Source organism: Xiphophorus couchianus, chromosome 16 (assembly GCF_001444195.1).
Source record: "Xiphophorus couchianus chromosome 16, X_couchianus-1.0, whole genome shotgun sequence".
Taxonomy (NCBI): domain Eukaryota; kingdom Metazoa; phylum Chordata; class Actinopteri; order Cyprinodontiformes; family Poeciliidae; genus Xiphophorus; species Xiphophorus couchianus.
Window position 1 is genome coordinate 8,673,417 of NC_040243.1, and position 20,761 is coordinate 8,694,177.

The 20,761-nt window shown below is 38.3% G+C and overlaps 1 protein-coding gene across 1 annotated transcript; it reads left to right on the forward strand.

Moving 5' to 3' along the window:
• Window positions 1–9,045: 9,045 nt before the first annotated feature.
• On the forward strand, window positions 9,046–19,563 carry gpr146 (G protein-coupled receptor 146). Its single transcript, XM_028042620.1, has 2 exons — window positions 9,046–9,392; window positions 15,770–19,563. The coding sequence occupies exon 2, from the start codon at window positions 15,811–15,813 to the stop codon at window positions 16,810–16,812; it is 1,002 nt and encodes a 333-aa protein (XP_027898421.1). The 5' UTR covers window positions 9,046–9,392; window positions 15,770–15,810; the 3' UTR covers window positions 16,813–19,563.
• Window positions 19,564–20,761: the final 1,198 nt, after the last annotated feature.

Below are 20,761 nucleotides of genomic sequence, written 5' to 3' on the forward strand. Positions count from 1 at the left end.
GGGAAACAAAACTGATTATGTCAAAAACACAACTCTGGATCACAAAAGAAAATAGGTCAGGAAACGCTAAGCATTTTTTTTCAGTGATATGGTTTTTCAAAGTGATTGTGAGGGTTGACACGTTTCATCTCTCTTCTTTTTTTGCGCCAATAGGCGTGTGTTTTTGGAAATATCTGCATACATATCATCCTAGTCTTTTTCTTTAAATATGGGAACTTAAAAAATATCTCTAAGCTCTTCTTTTCAGACAAGTGCTCAGCATAGTTAAATAATATTATTGTCAAATGTGACATAATGTCAATTGGGTGTTGGTTTATACCATTTAGGCATATTCTCACCGCATTCAGATTTTTTTCTTACTTTTTTTCACATGTGTAGGTTTTTCTGTAAGCTTCTCAGAAGTTAATCTTGTAATTTCTGTTTACGGTATATTCAGCCTCAAACCAACACTTAATATAATTTCCATTCCATACAAGCAACCCAGACACTGGTAAGCAACAAATTGTGGGAAAAATTCCCACATAGAATTGATAGATAACTTCTTTGTCATACATATAAAATACTTTTTGGTTGCAGTTATTAGCAAAACTATTAGTATCAATAAAAATACTTACACTTCTGACTAGTGAGGTAAAATGTACGCAAAGTATCTGATGTCATTTTTTTCTACAATTAAAATCTGATAACACTAGGGATAAAATATGTGACAGAAAAAAGAGACAAAGTTTTCCTAAAACATTAATAAAATCTTCCAAATATTTTTTCTTGCGTAGATTGTGGCTTTACTTCCAATGACAATTTTGCACAACTTTTCCACAATGACGTGATGTATTTGAACTATACTGATTTCCAAAACAAGCAAAGTCTTTGATAGATGTAGGATGGTTTCATGTTAAGGATTTCTCCAGCTAGAGCAAAATATATTTTTTTCCAAGGGACATTCATCATCTGATACTTTCCACCAGCTCTTTGTTCATGACGATTGTTTTCTGCAAATAGAGACTGTCACCAGCTAACCATGGCTGCTATGGGGATGTGAAATATGACTACAGTGACGGAACAGGCAAACATATGACTTGGCGTGTTGAGCAGAGAAACAATAATTGGTGCCAGGGGAACCAAAATCCAACTACGAGAGATTTTTTTTATTGAAACTCTGAGCTTTTATGTGCTTTTTATTTGTTTTTCTTGTTGCCTGGACTTGCGAAATTGACTTGCAGTGTTTTCAGTGATATCGCATTTCAAATCATTTCATGTCCAATGATTGATAGTCGTGCAAAGAAGCTGAAATACTTAGTTGATGTGACCCAAAAAGGCAGAGATTTCATACATGTCTCTGTTATTCTTCAAGTAGTATCATATTTCCTTAAAAGGTGGCAGTGTTCCTGATATTTTGGAGAGCCCCCATTTTAAGAGCTCTCAGATCTGCTGGGGCGGTAGGGGGGAAAGTGTCTCGTGGCTGGAGCCAAACACAAAGACAGACCCGAGACCAGAGCGTTGTAAAGTACACAAACACACAGCTGTGAGTGGACAGCCGCCAACTGTTCTTGCCAATCCACCACAACAGCCCACTAATCTTGCTTAGATCTGCTCATCAGAGCCAGACAGTGGGTATCCTGTGCTGTAGCCGCTGCTGCATCTGGGGGAACTGAACAACAGAATAATCTGGGCTTTGAAGCGCAGCAGAATGCAGCGGGGGGCCCATCACAGCATCCCTCACTGATCACTCCACTCATCCTGTTGAGAAACTGTAAAAATTGAAAACTTCCCTGAAACGAATCTCTTGCGATGTTTTCTACTCGCAATAATTGTTTACTTGTATAAATGACAATAAAAAAGAAAAAAAAAACTCTTGAACTGTAGTGTTTGAACCTAATAAATTCCTGAGTGGATTAGGTACAAGAGGATTTTAAAGGTCTGCTTGGACTTAACAGCTTTAATGAAAGCACAATAGCAATAAAAAATGTTCATGTTAAATACTATGATGTGTTTACAAGCTTTAATTAACTGAAGAAAGAATAGTTGTTTTTGTTGTTCTAGATATAGGGCTTCTGCTTCCTTGACATATTTATTACCTTAGCAACCACTAAAATTAAAGCTTTTTTGACAGACTAAGAAATTGTCAAAGCCTTTATATGCAATGTTACAAGTTAAAATAAAAATAAAAACTGATATGTTCTGTATTATTACTTTACTTGGATGTGGCTCTTTCAAAATATGCATAATGGAGCATGTAAAATTATTCTTTGCAGTGCTCATTACTTCACACATGTATGAATTTAAGTTTGAGGAAATTTGCAGATAAACAATTACTTGACAGACAGAGTCATATTGCAAAATGAAGGTCACAATAATCTTCTAAATGCTTTTTTCTCTCAAAGTTTTATTCAAGCCAACCTGATCTGGGCTGAAAAAAAGCCAACAGATAAATTTCCCTTGAGAGACAAAGAAAAACCAAGGAACGTGCCATAAAACTACTGCTAAGGCATATGGCTGAGGTGGATGTTATTGAAAAGGATGCATTACAATGCTGACCTGAGGTCAGAGCACATTCTGTCACAAGGGACAACCTAGCAGGAGAGAAGCAGCTGCCTGCATGCTTTTCTTTCTGCTTGTAGTTCAGCACCACCTCGGTTACCCTGCATCGTTCTATCAAAACATGCCTCCCATCAAAGCATAAGTAAGGTCATTTTACTGACCTCAGGAATGTTACTAAGTTATGTGGGCCTACACACTTAAATATAATGCCTAGAAAATGCACGACATATCACATCCATTCTTATCACAAATGTGTTGATAACATCCAATAAAAAATATTATAAGATTTAGAAAAGTGCTTAAGATTTTAGGGTTTTTTAAAAAAATTTTTTTAACTAATTTTCAGTTTTTTCTTTACAGCATTTTGATTAATGTTGCAATTTTTAAATGTGCTACAGTAAGAACAAAATTGAACTTGAACACTACTTGATCTTGGTCACATTGTGAATAAACCAGTGTCTACACATAGCTCACAACTTAGCTAAGCTGATCTTTTCGCATAACCTGTATGTCTTTGAGTTTAGTTTACCTGAGTTCTATGCTCTGGTTCATATATTTGAGTTATACATACAGTATTTTGTTATATACTGTATCTCTATGTTTCTTTTGTGTCCTGTGTTTCCCTGCTGACATTATTTTTTTTCCTGGTTGCCTTGAGCTCCCAGTACTTCTCACAGCTGTTCTATATTAGGTTAATCACAATCACCTGCTCCTTGTCCCTGTTATCACTTTTCTCTGAATTTATATTGCATGTTTGCTTGCAGTTATTGTTATATCAACATGCTAAATATGCTATCCACTGCATATTTTGCTGGTTTGGTTCTAGATGATCTGTCCTTGTGCATTTTGTTGGTGTTTCCTTTTGTCTACGTGTCACTATTGTCTAAATTGATCAAAAATACAAAAAATAACAGCATGGGGAAAATGTAGCTGATCAAAGGGGGTTGTACATCTCTTATGTCCTGTCAGGTCTTTTTTTCTATTTATTAAATGTTTACCTTGGGTTCTTAGTCATCCCACACATTTGGATCAGACAGCCTTAAAATGCTGAAAAGAGCTAATCCTGTAAATCACATCAATGTTAGAAATGAAGAAAGGGTATAGACATACAGTTCCAACTAGATTTTATTTTCTATTCTCTAATGACAATGACAATAATGTCATATAATAAACTGCTATGTTTTTCTCATATTGTCGTGACATAAAAAATGTAGAAATAACGAAAAACCTTCTGGTTCTACTTCTTTCACTTTCTTCTTCCTGTCTGTTGAATTCCAGTGAATAGAAATGACCATACAACTGTTGTGACTGACTTAGTGGAAATTACTAATACTGAAACTAATGCATGTCTACTACAATTATTGAGTAACGTCCTCCACATGTTGACTTACAAAATAACGGCTTCTTCAAAGTATCTGTCAACTTCTGCTTTACTATAATGACAAATTTTGAGTAGTAGCTAGTTTTCAGTAATGATTGACTATATTTTATGTAATTCTTCTTCTTTTACCCCAATGTCTGAGGTAAAAAAAACATTAGCAGCTGTATTATTTTCCATTCTTTGGTGATTCATATTTCTCATTTCAACATAAATACTTCAGTAAGCCAAGACAAAGAAAAAACTGACAAAATGTTAATGGACCTTTGGGTAAAACAAAATGGTTTCCTTCTGTCCGAAGGAAGAAGACTCAAAAATAAAACAAAGCAAGAAAAATGCTCACCACATAACTTATCTCCGCAGGAAAACACACAGAAAGACACCAGTCAAATGTACTGGTTCATTTCATTAATCCTAAATTTTATTTTCAGCTGCAGTATCATGTAGTCATCTAGGAGATGCACTGTTCAAACATTTTATTACTGTATTCAAAGTCTTGTGTCACAAAGCACCAACATACACATGTACACAACAATCCTGCTGACAGAAACACATCCTGTCACATGGGAAGCCCTTGTTTTCCAGGAAGCTGCCTGACAGGATGACAGACCTCAGCAGGCAGCAGAGTCAGTTGCAATGGTAAAACAAAGACAGGCTGCAGAAGCTCAACTGATTTCTATTATATGATTTATAATATGATTTCTATATATGATCTATAATATGATATGATGTTAATTTTTGATTAACATAACGCTTAATGTATCAAAGCCCCACTTCTTTGACTTATATATTTCAACTTTAGTCAAAACATTCTATTTCTGTCCTTGAAGTGTACAACATCATGCTATCTCGAATATTTGTAGCTGCCTTTCCATCAATAAATCAAACATCTTTTCCAATGGATTAGTGATTTAATTTAAATTCACGCTGTCTGATTTAGTCTATTCCTACAAGGTTTCAGTCAGCAATATTTCTGATTAGACAATGTTGACTGGGTAGTGAGTCAGAAGAGCTCTTCTGCAATAATCCATCCACTTCCTCCCTTCTCTGTGAAAATGATGAGACGCCCAAGCCACTGGATGCTGGTGCCTGGTCTGAAACACCATAATCTCTACCACAGACTTAATGAGCTTAATGTGCACTCCCAGGCCACTGAGCTTAGAGGCATGAGCACATTGTGCACTGTGATGTACTGCTGTACAGTTTGCCTCTGTTTGTGAGCATGCAAATACCCAACTAGATAAACAAATTATCACTGAGACGTAGCTGCTGCTGTTCCTGACCATGATTATCATAGGTCATTCCAGAAACACCCCACTGAGGTGGCAGTTGTCTGTTATATGATGACGTATTTAGGCGTTAACGAGACCGACACTGGTTACCAATGGGGCCAAATTAAGTGTGCAAATAGATGGCACGCGTTTAAATCTGAGAACTACCTTTTGTAAACAAATGGAGTCAAAAACTCTCAGGCAAAAATAAATGCAGAACAGAGCCTTATATTGGAAATGCAGTTTCCGGGAACAGGGCCTGATTTCTGAGCTTGATTGGGGATAAACTCTGATTTCATTATCAACATCCACTCAATTCCTGGCTCTCCCCAGCGTACACCCTTCCGTCCACGCAGCAGTGAAAGTCTACATCCCAAGCACCGTCATGCATAGAGGCATTAATCAGCATGTCTGTGTTTTAACCTCTAATCAGAAATTAAAGCAATCTTGATCTATTAGGAAGACAAGAATCCATCTAAAAATCTAACAATGCCAGAGACTGTATACATAATAACCAGATAATAAAATAAACTGAAGAATCATCAGAAGGATGGCTAACATAATCAATGGTACAAGAGCGTATGTCATTAATCTGAGTTGTTTGCTATGTATTGGTTTCACACTATGAAACAAAAGCTGCGCTCCCGATCTGAGTTCATACTTTAAGTTCTATCTTTAGAAAGCAATAAAGGGCCGGGAGTTGAATATAACTTCTGAAGTAAAAAATCTCCTGCATACAAACATTTTTTTTTGAGTAGACAATTCTTCATCACAATGGCCAAGTCATAAAATGGCGCAGCATGATGTGGATGGATGGACTAATAAGGGATGTCTAACTAAGTCTGTTATTTTAGCTTGTGTTAGTTTAAAGTGAAAGCAGTGTAGATTGACTACAAGTTAAAGCAGGCTGCTTAAACAAAGTATACATTTTTTCCACTCATTTTTAAAGACAGATCTGTTTTTTAATTAGTTTTATTCATGCTTTGTAAACTTTCACTCCCATCTTTTCCTTTCAATTAACTGATGTGTGTAGCAGTACAACAGGATGTTCTATTGTACTTGGGGCGTGATATCTTCGGACAGAGAGATCTTTTTATGTGATTGTGTCTTATTGTCAGAAAAGGCATTCAGAATTTGTCACATGCAATGATAGATTACACTGTTATTATGCACAGTGCATCCCTTCGTCCTGCTTTGGAAAACAGAAAAATCCTTGTGTTTTCACATGTACCATGACCATAAAAGTACATACTTTAATTGTGCCTTATTGCAACAGAGTATGCCTAGCCATTGTATGTAAATTATTTTCTCAAATGCGCTCACAGCTACACTTGCAGGACAAACATGTATAACCTGGATTTCAATCCAATAGATAGATAGAGGTAGTAATTAAGACCTCATGTCAAAAAAAGTTCATATCACTTTTAGCAGGCCACCTGGTTACGCCCAGAGATCAAATTATTTTAGGGCTTTTAGTTGCACCTGCGATAAATTTTAACAGAGCATGTACTTATTACATATAACTCATTAGGAGCAATAAAAAAGATGAGGTGTTTACTTTTTTATAGCTCTGAACTATGTAAGTATGATACATTTTCATGATTTCCATTGTCGATCGTAAACTTTTGGTATCTATAGCAACACAAACAAGGGGATTTTCAGCTGGGTACGTCATCTTTCATCAGGGTAGTCTATGGTGTAATTAACTTCTGTTAGGAGGAGAAAGGCATGACGAAAACCAACTTGCCGTGCAACATGGTTTTCTATGTCAGGTTTGTTTGAGGTGCTGCTGCAGCAAAGACTTTACATCATAATCCTTAAGCTTTACTTCTTCTGTGTTAATGGATTCATTTAACAAAGCAGCACCTATACGTGTTTCATCATTTTAATAGACTATTTAAAAAATTGTAGTTATTTTCATTAAACCGTTAAGTAGAGGAGTAGAAAACCTTACTCCGCTTATGAGTAATTAAACACAACACAATATTTTTTATAACTTTGAGAAAGTGAAGACTTGGTTTGCTTGGGTTAAACAAAATAGCACTTTGTTTTGGAACCATTCCAGGTGTGAGATAGATATTTATTTCTCCAGAAGCTTCCCCTTTGGTTTAAATTAATAATGCAAAAATTATATTTCCCCTAAGAATCAATTTTCATTCTTTCAAAGAAGACATTAATACAGCATGGCAGTGCTCTTATAAGCTCATTTGTTAAACAAATCACATGTTTGTTTGCAGCCACTTTTCTTTTTTAGTAAACAATTATCTAAAGAAAACAGTATTTTCTCCTCTTCTAGCACAATACAATAAATTCAAAGCAATGTTGATGTACTTTAACTAATACTTCTGTTGGTCTTTTGGGTTCATTGAAACAAGAAGGAAAAAACTAATTAAAATCAACTTTGAGAAACAATCTTATAAGCTTATGCTATAAAAATACTGCTCCAATCTGCACTCTAAAATAAACCAGAAGCCGGTGTAGTTGCATTATGATTAGAGTCATGTGGGATTTTTGTCTGAGGCCTGGCAGCAAAGTTTTGAACAACTTGCAACCATTTGAGGGAGGTTTTGCTAAAATATGCGTGTAGTGCATTGTAATAATTAAAATGCGATTAAACCAAAGCATGCATAATTATTTCCAGTGAGACAGTGAAGCTGAGTATTTGTCAGACGATAAAAACAGGAACAAACCACAGTCTTGAATTGGACATCCAAGGTAAAATCAGAATCAAAGGTTATAAAAAGGGGCCAAGACCAAAATATCATGCCGATTTATGCAAGCCTTTTTTTAATCAACCCTTAAACCAGAAACCCATCATTACTTTCATGTAATGCTGCTGTTGCTAAGGCAACACTCAAATAGTGGGGCCGCTTCCCCAGAGGGTTGTGGCGAAGTGTCAGGGGGAGCTCGAGAAGCAGGACTTTATAATAGTCTTTATTCATGTTAGCTGATAAACAAGCCTCCGGTCACTAAGTGGCAGCAGTGTTCAAACTACTCAACAGGCTGCCTGTTCAAGCCAGTAGAAGTAGCAACAAAACAAAATTAGGATCCCTGAGAAGCACTGTGTAATAGGTAAAGCATTTTTGGTTAGAGTGACTCTGTAACAGAAAAGGATGGAGGGGTAAAATCAACAAAATAAAATTGGCTTTTTTTATTATTATTATTTTCAGTTTTTTACAACACTTGGCTAATGAGAAGGCATGCAACTGCTTGAACATAAGTTTATAAAGGTTCATAAATTAGAATTTGCATAAACCTTGAGAAAATATTAATTCTGGGTAAAATTAGTATTCCAAGTCAACATGTATATCTAAAGTGTGATTCTTGATTCTTAGGGGAAATATAGTTTTTGCATTATTAATTTAAACCAAAGGTTAAGAAATGAGATTAAACATTTTTGCAAATTTGATTTGTTACAGGACAACCAAGAAGTAAATAACTTTATGTAGAACCCCACTTTAAAAATGATCCACTACCCCTAAGGCAGACATTAACAAAATTACAGTACACCACTAGTTTTTTATGTGCACAAAACATGGATTCTCTGCCATACTTTTGCAATGAAAGGCCTACACAATATCTCTGACAACTGATGTGCTTGACAAGTAATTTTCTCTATAAATACATAACATAAAATATGGTCTATAATCTACGAGCCAAAGTGGGGGTATAACTTACCAACTGCTGTGCTAATTGTTTATGAAACACTGTACTTCTTTGTTTATTGTGTAGTGTCCATTCTTAAAGATGTTTCAAATTTGTATGTGCACTCGTGTGTTCACTCAAACCCCGCCCCCTGTGCGCTCTGTCCAATCAGAGTAGAGAACAGCCGCTGAGCAGCGGCGGCAAAGAGCGACGGGAGCAGACAGTGGGGGGAGGGGTCTGTGTGTGTGTATACACTGTAGGACTCAGCAGCAGCAGCAGCAACTCTACAGCCGTAGTAAAGTCTCTAACGGTCGGCCCCCTTTTTTGACCGAAAGCCTCGTACAAAAAGTTGATAAATGACGGTGGACTTATCGAAAACCGGGTGAAGCAGCTCTTGCTCGCCCTGAAGTCCTCCTTTATATTATCGCGGAGGACAAGGGGATACTTTTAATACGTCCGTTTGTTTTCAAATGAAGCAACTGAGAAATGCCAGTGGAAATGCTACATCCGAATCCAATGCCTCCCTAGGTTTGTCACCGATCCAAACCCATATGCTCGTGGTAAGTTATCCTCTTTTTCTGTCGTTTAATACAGAAAGAATCTGATAAATGTTTCTTCTTAAAGTAAGTTGAAGTGAATTTAACCCGCGAATAAATGGTAGACATGGGGGGTAAACCGCTTTAGTAATGTCTGCATCTAGATGGGACGATAAAGGTAAACTAGTGACAGCCATCTGCTTATTTAATTAGCGTAATATAGGGTGGTAACTTGTTTTACGCCAAAATTATTTTAGGTTAGTTTGTTTGTAGAGACTTCGCAGTTTAAACGACGCGTTTGCATTCAGAAAACAACACCTGGGGATGTTTCCTTGGAGGTTAGGTCTCAAGTGCTGTAAAACACTCCTCCACTACCAATGGAGATGTTTTTTATGTCAATATAACACCATCTCTTGTTCAAATGGCATATACCTAAATGTCATAGTATGTTCAGTTACCCATAAGCAGTTTGTAGAGGGCCATAAAATGAAAACAGCCTTGAGATACCAGTGTATCTTCTATATCTCTGAATCAAAATGAAGAAAAGTTTTTTCCTCTTTCAAATTTTTTAAATGGTATGGTAACCCTTAATTAATAAGTGAACTTTAACAAAGCCATAACAACATTTGCTTAATAATACATAATTAATAGTCGGCTAAGTTTTGGTTTTCAGATTGTAATTAAGAAAAAAATAAATAAGGCATGAACTGAATGATAATAAGGTTTACAGTATTGGATTATTTTCAGTTTGAGTGTTAATATTAGAATACAGCTTGTTCTGAATTAAATTAAATTGTCCTTAAAAATAAGGCTTTGCACTTGTCAATTTCATGCACTTGACCAAATGGGACATAGGGGCCCAATTTAGAGGCAGTAAGCCTGCTTTGTGCTGACCGTTGAACTCTCACTCCGCTGATGCCTGTCACTGTCAAACACATTGCCAGAAAGCACACCGGGGAGGCCGATTGTTATCTGTTTCTGACCAGAAGCAATTAGTTCCTGATAAGGCAAACTTTCCTTCTGCAAATTACAGCCTGATGCTGCTCAGCACTCTGTGCGGGATAGAAACGAAACAATGACTTGCTCTAGTTCAGCTTTTTTGTAGGTGTGAACTAACTGGCAAGTTAATGATTGATGAATATCAATAGCTTTAAGTCTATTGCTAAGTGGTGAATTAGATGAAGAAGTCTTGAGCTCTTCTTTCAAGTCACATATTCATAGTTTCTTACTGTCCCTAACAGCAGGTCATGTTATCTTATTATCTGGCTGTTTGGGGCTTTGCTGCTTTTACTGCTTTTCTGCAGGCGCATGTAGGAAATCACGTGATGTCATCCAGCACTTTCTGTGAATAGGCTGCAAGTTCCTGTAAGCATATACGAGGGGTGCGGGCTGAGTATGTCACACTGCTCTCATCAGCTTGCCAGGTTCTGACTTCAGAATGCCGAGACGTCAGGCACGCGGGCGTCACTGATCTTGTTTTGGTGGGTCCGGCGCATGCTGAAACACGGCCTTCCCCTCTGGGAGTATTTAGTTTAAATAATTTTGACATGGATTTGTTTGCAATGTTCAGATGAAGCTAATCCAAGTCAGATTCATGTATGAATTGGGTTGGATGGAAACGTCTCAGCATATGCCTAATGGGCTTTATTTTGGGTTGTTTTAATGCTGGAAACATCAAGTAAAAGACTCAGATGTACACATATTGTCCAATATAGTAAGCTGTATAGTAATACTACTTTGAAAAAATACTAATTTAACTCAACAGCATGAAAGGTTATTTAAAATATGTATTCACAATGAAACAAAATGTGCATATGCCATTAGTTATAGAAATATGGTTGAAAAGTCTGTATTTTTGTTGTGACAGCATCTGAATCTAGTGCTTGTTGTGGTTCATCTTGTCTCCGTGGCCTTTCCTCAACCCCAGAAACATCACCCCCAGCTCCAGACTCCAGAATAGGCTTGGATAGGAAGGATTCTCATGACACCAAATTAAAGCAGACACTGTTCATACAGCGTGAACTTGCACCTCGCTTGTTTTCCCCCCAGCTGAGTGGAAAACTAGAGCTCTCATTATCATGGGCTGCTGGCAAAATGTGCATAGCTGAAGTGCAATGGCTGTGACAACACCCTGGTAGATATAGCTTGGAAAGAAAATATTAAAAAAAAGTCAGACCAGGAAGCCTCTATTGAGCTATATTTCAAATTGCCTATAAAATTATGCAGTTTTTAATTTTCGTTTCCATTTTGTCTGATCTATCTTGCAGATTGGCCACAAAACTGTGTTCTACATGCACTTATAATGGAATGTAAGATCGTTTGTCCTGACTTTGTTGATGTATGCTTGAAATCAAATAAGAGAGATTTCATACAATCTACCTTGATTCACATTCATGAAGCGAATCTGCCGCTATACCTCATTTCAAAGGTGCTCTGTTTGATTATTTTATATGGTTGTTTACCATAAAATGCTGCTTGAAAAATCAATCAGAATATTAGTACATTGTGGTCATTAAAGGGATGGTGATGGTTAGTTACACAACTCAGGTGAATTGCCTGAGAACTTTAAAGGATGCTCTGTTCTAAAGAGCCCAGAGTTTACCAACAAAATATCCCCCAGACCACTACACCACCAACAACTGCCTGAATTGTTAACAAAAGGCAGGATGGCAATAAGCTTTGTTTAGGCCAAATTCCACTTAACTTGAGACTCCTTGGACGAAGCAAAGTTTTTTTCCAATCTATTCTTTTCCAAATTTGTTAAGCCTTTGTGAATTGTAGCCTCGGTTTACTTTTGTGAAGACAGTAGTGGCTTCTGCTGCTGTAGCCTTTGAAATGTTACAATTAAGGCAACTATGGACAAAAATTGTGATGGGCACTGGTCATTTGGCAATCTCATCTTTTCCATTTTGGTCGCTTCAGACAAAATTTCTCTTAAACAAAGTTGTGCCTTCTGCCACCTAAAATTTTACCTGAGGTACAAAAGGACGCAACGACAATGTTTCGGTATAAAGTAGAGGTACAAAGTGGGAGAGATGCTTCGACTCAGGCAAAGTAACTTATGGGCTCAAAATGATGGCATCAAATTGGTGTCAAACCATTGGCTGCTGGTCATTTCACCCCTTTTTCGGCCAGTTTGGTACTTTCATATGGGACATTTTCACATAATTCATATTAACTCAAATTAACTCAAGGATCATGAGTTAATTTGTACCAGCATATTTATAACCACTTTCACAGCAATTTCTATAATAAGCTAATAGTCTAGTCTTGTTTGATCAAAGATCATCTGTGATATTTTATAATCTGGCAAAAAAATTTTGATCAGAACCAGAATGCATATGGGAAGTGAGTGTAATATAAAGATTTCAAACAGTATCATCCATCCACTAGTTTTCTTGGATTATTGAAGGGGAGTTTTAGGCTTTTAGTCACCAAAATTCCTGAAGATATTTAACTGTAATAAAAAATACACTCATGCCATATTTTAAGTACATGAGGTAGAAGCATGTACTTGTACTCCCATTTTTCCTTTGACTAAGTGCAAAATGGTAGTACAATGGGATTCCCATTTTGTGTCTGAAGCAGTATATCTAATTAAGACTATTCATGAAAAAACATTGTGGCTAAATTATTCAAAAATATATCATCGGATCTTAGTTACGGTTGTTAAGCAGCATAAATAATAAATAAATAAACCTCCTCCTGATGTCATTTATTTATTACGTTTGTTTTTTGTAGTTAACCAACAGAATAAACTGCCATGACACCGAACATTAGCAGCAATAATTTCTGCAGAACATTTGTTGACATCTACTGCTTTAGCCGTCGCTTTTCCATTTCCTCCTCGATGTTTGTGTCTGGTTGTGACATTGCCTCATAAACAACATATCCTGGGCTCCTTCCGATTTGGATTTATTAATTTTTTTTACATTTTTCTTGCCTTACTAGAGAAAAGAACCTTGACCAACTTTCTTCCACAAGCTACATAGGACATATCGTCCTCTCTGTGTGTGCACAGTGCCTTCAGACTAGTGAGAGATAATAAGGCAATTGTTTTACATACTGTGTGCTGTATGTTTCCTGGAAAACAGGAAGCTTATTTTCTTGCTTGTAATGTTTAGCTAAGAGAATTCAGTACTAATGGTGAAGTTTCTGTTGGGCCCCAAAAAAAGGCAGCTTTTTAAAGATAATCATTAGCAGTTTCAAGGGAGCTAATGTGTTAATGAAAGGGATGCGGGGGGCATAAATGTCCGCATAAAGCAGGTGCTAATGAATAAGGACAGCAAGCTGTGGTGCAGCAGGCCCTCTTTAATAAGCACCAACTTCCCCTAAAGTCATTTTCTCCTGAAGTAATTAAAGGATATGGAAGGGGGTGAAGGAGGCAGAGATAATATAAAACATGTTCAAGGTATAGCAAGTAATCAATGGTCCTGGATCATTGCTAAATGTGAACTATTATCAGTGTCTGTTTTAGTCAATGAGTCACCCAGCTGCTGTTTACAAAAGGGCTGCCCAGTGCTTCTGTGACGAGGTTCTCTTTTTTGTAAGGAGTAACTCTACACTCACCCCCCCAATCTGGCTCTAGTTTAGCTCTGAGCTCTAGCCTCCTCCATAGGCTCATTACAGAGCAGAGCAGAGAGTAGGCCGGCGTGTGCATGTGTGTCTGAGGCTGAAGGCCAAAAACGGCCCCTCTGTAGTGGTGTTATGTAAGTGAACGGAAGAATGTTTTCCTTTTACTGGCATAGTTACTCATCGCCCTAAAAACAAAACGCCATTCGCTGCTCTTAGTGCCAGGGAGAGGTTTCATGAAAATTCTGATACTGCCCATATTTTTATTGTAAAACACGATTTCAGATACATTCTGCTTTTTAAATTATTATTTTTTTTTGAAGGAAGGTGAACATATTTAAACCAATGGAAATGAAATTGAGATGATGCCAATGTCTTGTAATGGCTCTCTATGAAATGTAAAATCTCAATTTCCTTGACCTAACCTTGTTAACAAATTTATTTAATATCACCCGGCTGGATCATGATTGCTTTTTGCCGATCTGCAGCCCAGTCTGATGTGTGCATTCCTTTTTTCTTTAATTTGTTTTTAACCTTTCCCTGAACCCAAGCCTAAAATTCTTTCGTCCACTGACCCTTCGACTTAGCCTGCCTCACATTTCACTTGTTATAAATCCAGCCATCAACACACTCCCAGCCGGTTGAACTTGGCAGGAACCTGAACATCGAAGATTAGTGCGCTCAGCTTTGAGAGCAGCAGCAGCAACAAATCTATATGTAAAGTGTTCTTCTTTTTACCTCAGTTCTCCTTGACCTCCTGAAACATTTGCAAGGCCATTCCTACATGTGACAAGGAAACTCAGAGTCGGAGGAGGACAGGAAAAGCTCGCCATGGTGTCAGACAAATACAGTTTTGTGTTCTGCCATCAGAGCAAGGGCTTTTTTTTGCTCTGCCCAGTAAGGGTGAAATGGTGTGGGTTTGGAGGCTGAACTGCAAACATATAGTGAGGCGTTTGTATTCAGCCAGTCAGATGCAGTGAAGTGAAATTAACAGTGTTACCCTGAGCACAATAGCCAACTCACTGCTGACGTGCTTTTGTGTCAAGGCCGTGTCTGGTCCTCTGGCCAGCACAGAATGCAATAACAGAGCGAGCTGAAATCTGCTCATTAAGTGGTAAAAAAAGCAGACTGTATGTTTCACTAAACAGAACAATGTGTTTGTTCTTATGAATACATCGTAATACAAAACTTGAGCTCTTAGCTACATTCTGTGTATCTTTTCGCTTATAAATTCAATTTAGTTTCACAGCAAACATCGTCTTAAGGTACAGGAAAATAATTTACGTTCAATCCTACATATGTTCCAATTGATCCTAGTCATCAAACAGTACAGTATGGCCAATTAATTACTTGAATATTGCAAGTCGAGTCACTGACTTGCGATATTCACTCCTTCTGGACGAGCACAGATCGACAAACGTGTGGACTGTCGTTGACTTTACAGCAATGCCTCATACTGGGCATGCATTTAGCGACAGTGGAGAGGAAATCCTCCCCTTTAGCAGGAAGAAACCTCCAGCAGAACCTTGCTCAGTACAAGCGACCATCAGTCACGACCGACTGGGGGTCGGTTGAGGATCTGGTGTATGATTATTTTTGCTGTTCATGAAAGTTGAAAGCTAATAGCAGAAGAGGTAGAACGTTTCTTTGATGGCAGCATTATCTCAGCCGATGCTCTTGGCCAAACGGAATGCCAGACCTGATATAGCTTGTATGGAGAGAAAAATAACTGAGGCAAAACAAAGAGTCAACAGTCGAATGAATGCAACATTGTTAAATGTTGTCCTCGAGTTGTGACTGTCATAAGCTAACTTGTGTCTCTGTTACAGTGGATCTGTTGAGGGAGCTTTGCCAGCGTTGGAGCCCAGCGATGTGGATCAGCATGCTTTACAATGAGACTGACGCCATCGTGGACTTCCAGCTCTCCCAGGATTTGGGCCTCATCCTGTCGATCCTTTCCCTTGTCTACCTCCTGGTCTGCTTCCCCTTGGGGTTGTGCTATAACATCCTGCTGGTTGTGGTGAACCTCTCCAACAAGGTCTCCATGACCATGCCGGATGTCTACTTTGTCAACATGGCCATCGCGGGACTCGTGCTCAACCTGGTGGCGCCCGTGGAGCTCCTCAGCTCCACGTTCACTCGCTGGCACGCGTGGGAGTACAACGACGAGGTCCACATCACTCTGCTCATTCTCTTCAACATCTCGTCCCTGGTCATCATGTACTCCACCACGCTGCTCAGCTTGGACTACTACATAGAGCGGGCGCTGCCGCGGACATACATGTCCAGCGTTTACAACACCAAGCACGTGTGCGGCTTCATTTGGGGCGGCGCTGTGTTGACCAGCTTCTCCTCGCTGCTCTTCTACGTGTGCAACCACATCTCCACCAAGATGGTCGAGTGCTCCAAGATGCAGAACAAGGAGGCGGCTGACGCCATCATGATGTTCATTGGCTACGCCGTTCCGGCCGTGGCCGTGCTTTACGCTTTCGTGCTCATTTTGCGCATCAGGAAGGAGTCCACTCCTCTGGATCAGGACTCGGCTCGCTTGGATCCATCTATACACCGGCTGCTGCTGGCGTCGGTGTGTGTGCAATTCGTCCTGTGGACCCCGTACTACATGACCCTCCTGGTGCACACGATCGCCAGTGCGCCAGGGTACATCAGCAACGGGCATTACCTGCCTTCCTATAACTTCATGAGGTGCGTGTCAAAGCTGCTGGCGTTCTCCAGCAGCTTTGCGATGCCTCTCATGTACAGACAGATGAACAAAAACTTCTCCGGCAAGCTTCAGCGGCTGCTCAGGAGGCTTCATTGCAGGGACCAGTCCTGCCCTCATGAACACTCAGCAGTGCAGCAAGTGGTGACGTGAAACTCCCTCCACTCCCGCTACCCCTTTTCCACCTCTTGGCCCAGCCAGCACTTATCTCCCTCCTCTCCTCACTGCGCCACCCCTGCACAACCAGTGTGTGACTGGGCTTCCTCAACTATCTGGACTGTGTGTGGAGCGTCATTGCTAACTGTGGAATTTCCTGTCCCCTTCCAGAGCTTAATCTGATCCTTCTCTCTCTGCAGTGATGGAACAAATCACGGAAATAAAAAAAACATTTGCTGCTTTTTTTTTTTTTTTAGTCAGAGACAAGAGACTTTTGGTAGTTTAAAGGTGTTAAAGTTTGTACAATCATCTGGTATCAGTGAAGTTAGAGTTTAACCCAAACATCGACGTATAATTGTAAAGCTGTCTTCAAGCAGCATATCATAGTGGATGTTTGGCTTATACACGACTGCCTACATTTCATCATGTGAATCATAATTATTTTTATTTTTCATAGCATAAAAGCTTTTTTTTCACACAAGCTGAACCAATAAGCTAGAAACCCAGAAATTAAATAATATAGATGCACCAGTTGGGCTTTTCTTGGCCGATAACAAATGTTCTGGAGGTGGTTTGGTAGAGGTATAGCTCAAAATCAATGTTACTAACCTTTCTTTGTCTTATTTACTAAACTGAAAAAAATGCATCAAAAATAAAAAAAATTTAATCATGCTTCAAAAATATTTGGAGTTCTCCCCATTTTAATGCATTTAACGTATTAGGAAAAAATGGATTCTTTAGTACTTGATCTGCCAATCAAGACACTATTTTGATTTCTGAGTAATTAATTGGTGCATCTCTATTAAATTATGTATCTTAGTGCTTCATACAAAAGTATAGCTATAGCGGTGAATATAACCGTCTGTAAGCAAAAATCCACCCGAATTAGAAGGTGACTTGGTTTGGTTTAATGTTACGGTTCAGGCTTATTGATCATAATATTACCTAATCTGCACATTTTTGAAGGGAAAGAACCATTTTTTTTCTTCTAGAATTTGTCGAATCTGTTTACCAGTGGCAGATCCACCCTGCAGCTATGAGTACTGGAATGAAGACGCGTTTTCTTTGACTCAGTTTCACAGGCACAGAGAGCTTACTCTCACATGTGCCTAGCTCCTCAGTAGATTCACTACTGTAGTTTTATTCACACCACCTCACCACCTTAAAATCTCACTTGACAAATAGAAGTGAAGCTTGTATTCAGGGCTCAACATAACCGGCGTACCTCTTATTTCTCTGCTGAAACATTATTACCTGTTAGTCATAAGCAGCTCCACTGAGCACATTAACCCGAGCTTGACAACCCAGTCGCTTGATTTTTATTTTTTTTTCCTGAGTTGTCTTTCACTTCTGCGGGTATTCTGTGTGCAGAACTTCACATAGGGTCAGTGACGTCCATGCAGAGTCTTGTAACCAAACAAGCAGTTTGGAGGTTTTGGCCAGTTGAAACATTTTAAACTCTGGATCACATGAGAAAAAAAAACTGTAGAAAATTTGGAAAAACTTGCATATTGAACACCTGTTTGTTATGCGGGTCGGATGCTGCTCAGATGCATTTAAGCTACTTTGCTTTTTTTTTTTGTCTGCCATTTATTTAAGAGAGTATATATTATTGAGCTCTTATAAAATGCTAAATAAAAAGGTTACAATTGCGCAGTGTTTGTTTTTGCCTTTGCAGACTTACTCGGTAACTCTTAGTTGATTCCATTCCCACACTATAAATCATAAACACTTCAAGATTATTGATGCAAAAATATTTGGATAGCTTCTCAATATGACGTGACATAAACAATAATCAGAATGTTTTTTGTTCAGATTATAACTTGGTCTTATTCACAGCCCATGTTTTTTCAAACATTTTGTCTACTGGGAATGTTTTGTCTCCAACTATAAAATGAGTCATTTATAGGCCTGATTTTGGCAGCATATGTCTACTGTGGCACCTTCAGTCAGACTGTGAGAAGCATTCCCAATTTGAACTGTGTATTTGCTTTTGGAGCCACAGTATGTGCTTGCAAGAGTCTTGCATTCATGGTTAGTTTACAGTGACTTGTAGTGGTAATGCTAACTTCAAATGGATATGGAGGGGAATTTTACATTTTCCAAAATGGCACTTGAGCCAGTATTTATTTTTTCTCCCCAATCCTCTTAAAATTCTGCATGAATTCTAGCATAAAAACTCAGCATATTCTATTATAAAAACCCTGGAAAGCATTCATTTTATCTTGGATCCAAATATACACCAGGTGAATGACAATCCTGCATATTTGCTGAATAATAAACTGCAGTGCTGCAACAAACACATTTTAGGAGATGATCTGTGCCTGTTTTATTTAAATGTGTAAATGTTTAATTATTTTGAATATTGCTGAGACTAAGAAGCTGAATTTGGAGCTGCCTTCCCTGGAGACATGCCGACTGAATCCTTGGCAGGAGGAGTAATTAGGAACGATGGCGTTGGCTTACTGTGTGCTGCCTCATAAATGGAAAAAAAAACATGATCAGACCTCAAACTCACGCCCAGCTAAGACAGCTGCCCAAATATCAGAGTGGTTTATTATTTCAGAGAGGTGGGGGGCTTTCAAACTCGCAAAGGCGGAGATAAATCCGAATCACTCATTTTACTAAAACAGACACTTGGAATCATTCTCTGCGTGATGAACATGTGCAGATGTTTGTGTTTGGACAGCAAAATCTCAGCTGTGCAGATTATCCCTTTTAATGTGGTTTAATAAAAAAACAAAGCAATGCTCTTTTCAGTGTGCGTATATGTGGGAATTATGTATATTTTGTATGTAAAAAATTTGAAAGAAGATACTTTAACAAGATTACAGTATTATTTTTTTAGAAAATTATCTAGATTCTGTAAGTATTTTCCTGTTAGTTGAGTCAAAGACTTAATAAAGAATAAACTAATATTATGACCATTTTTTTTTACTAATTGCAACAACATATGAAATGTTACATAACATTGAGAACATATGCTTCAGCATTTGCAGCGCAACCAAACTGTTTCACTAAATTAACCCGTACAATCTGTATAAATTGTGTGTTGATTGAAATATGTCTTTCCTTATTTTAATTTTAAAAGAACTGACTTGGCGTGTGATACTCAAGGATGCTTTATATTAGAGTAATGGAAACTCTCTTTCCTATAACCCTGATCAGGTCATGGCAGTAAGCAGGCGGTGTTGGTTGTTCCCTCCCCCGGAGATGCAGCTGCAGTGGGTGTTGGCATTAATGCCACAGCTTATGTAAGGATGCTCTAATCACAGAGTTCAGGCTGGTGGAAAACAGAGGCATTCCCCACATTCTGGGAATTGTTCCGTCTTTCGTGGACATGATAGAAACGCTGGCTGCATCTGAGAGCTGTGCCACTACCAGACTGCGGAAAGTGGCACAACTGTTGGCCGGAGATGAGTAGGTGATCAGGATCACTCTGCAAAAGTCTAAGTATAGAATTAAAGGTGTCACTCTGAAAGGTCTGCAGACTGAGGTAAGTGCTGTGGTGTAGGAAAGGAAAACTTCCTGTCACAGTCAGACTAAACAACGTAACAAGCTTGTGTTGCTTATTCTTATTTGCATTAATAACATATTAGCAGCCACAAAACTAAAAGCATACAAGAGAATTCACATTTTACATTAGAAAACAATATAGTGTGATTTTTTTTTTTGCATATGTTTCAGAAGAACAAAAAAACATTTTAGTTAAAATTATATAAAAAAAATTTATATTAAAGTTTCTTATCACATTCCTCTTGTAAATAGTGCATTGGGGGGAAAAAATCTCTGCGCAAGGACAGCCTGAAAATTGAGTTATTCTGACATATCCCACAGTTTTTAATGGGTTGCATTAGTCCTAATATTGTTTTTCCTTCTTAAGAGGCTGAGCCAGACCAAAACTATGAGGGTCAAGTTGAAAAGTGAACAGCACCAGGCCACCTAA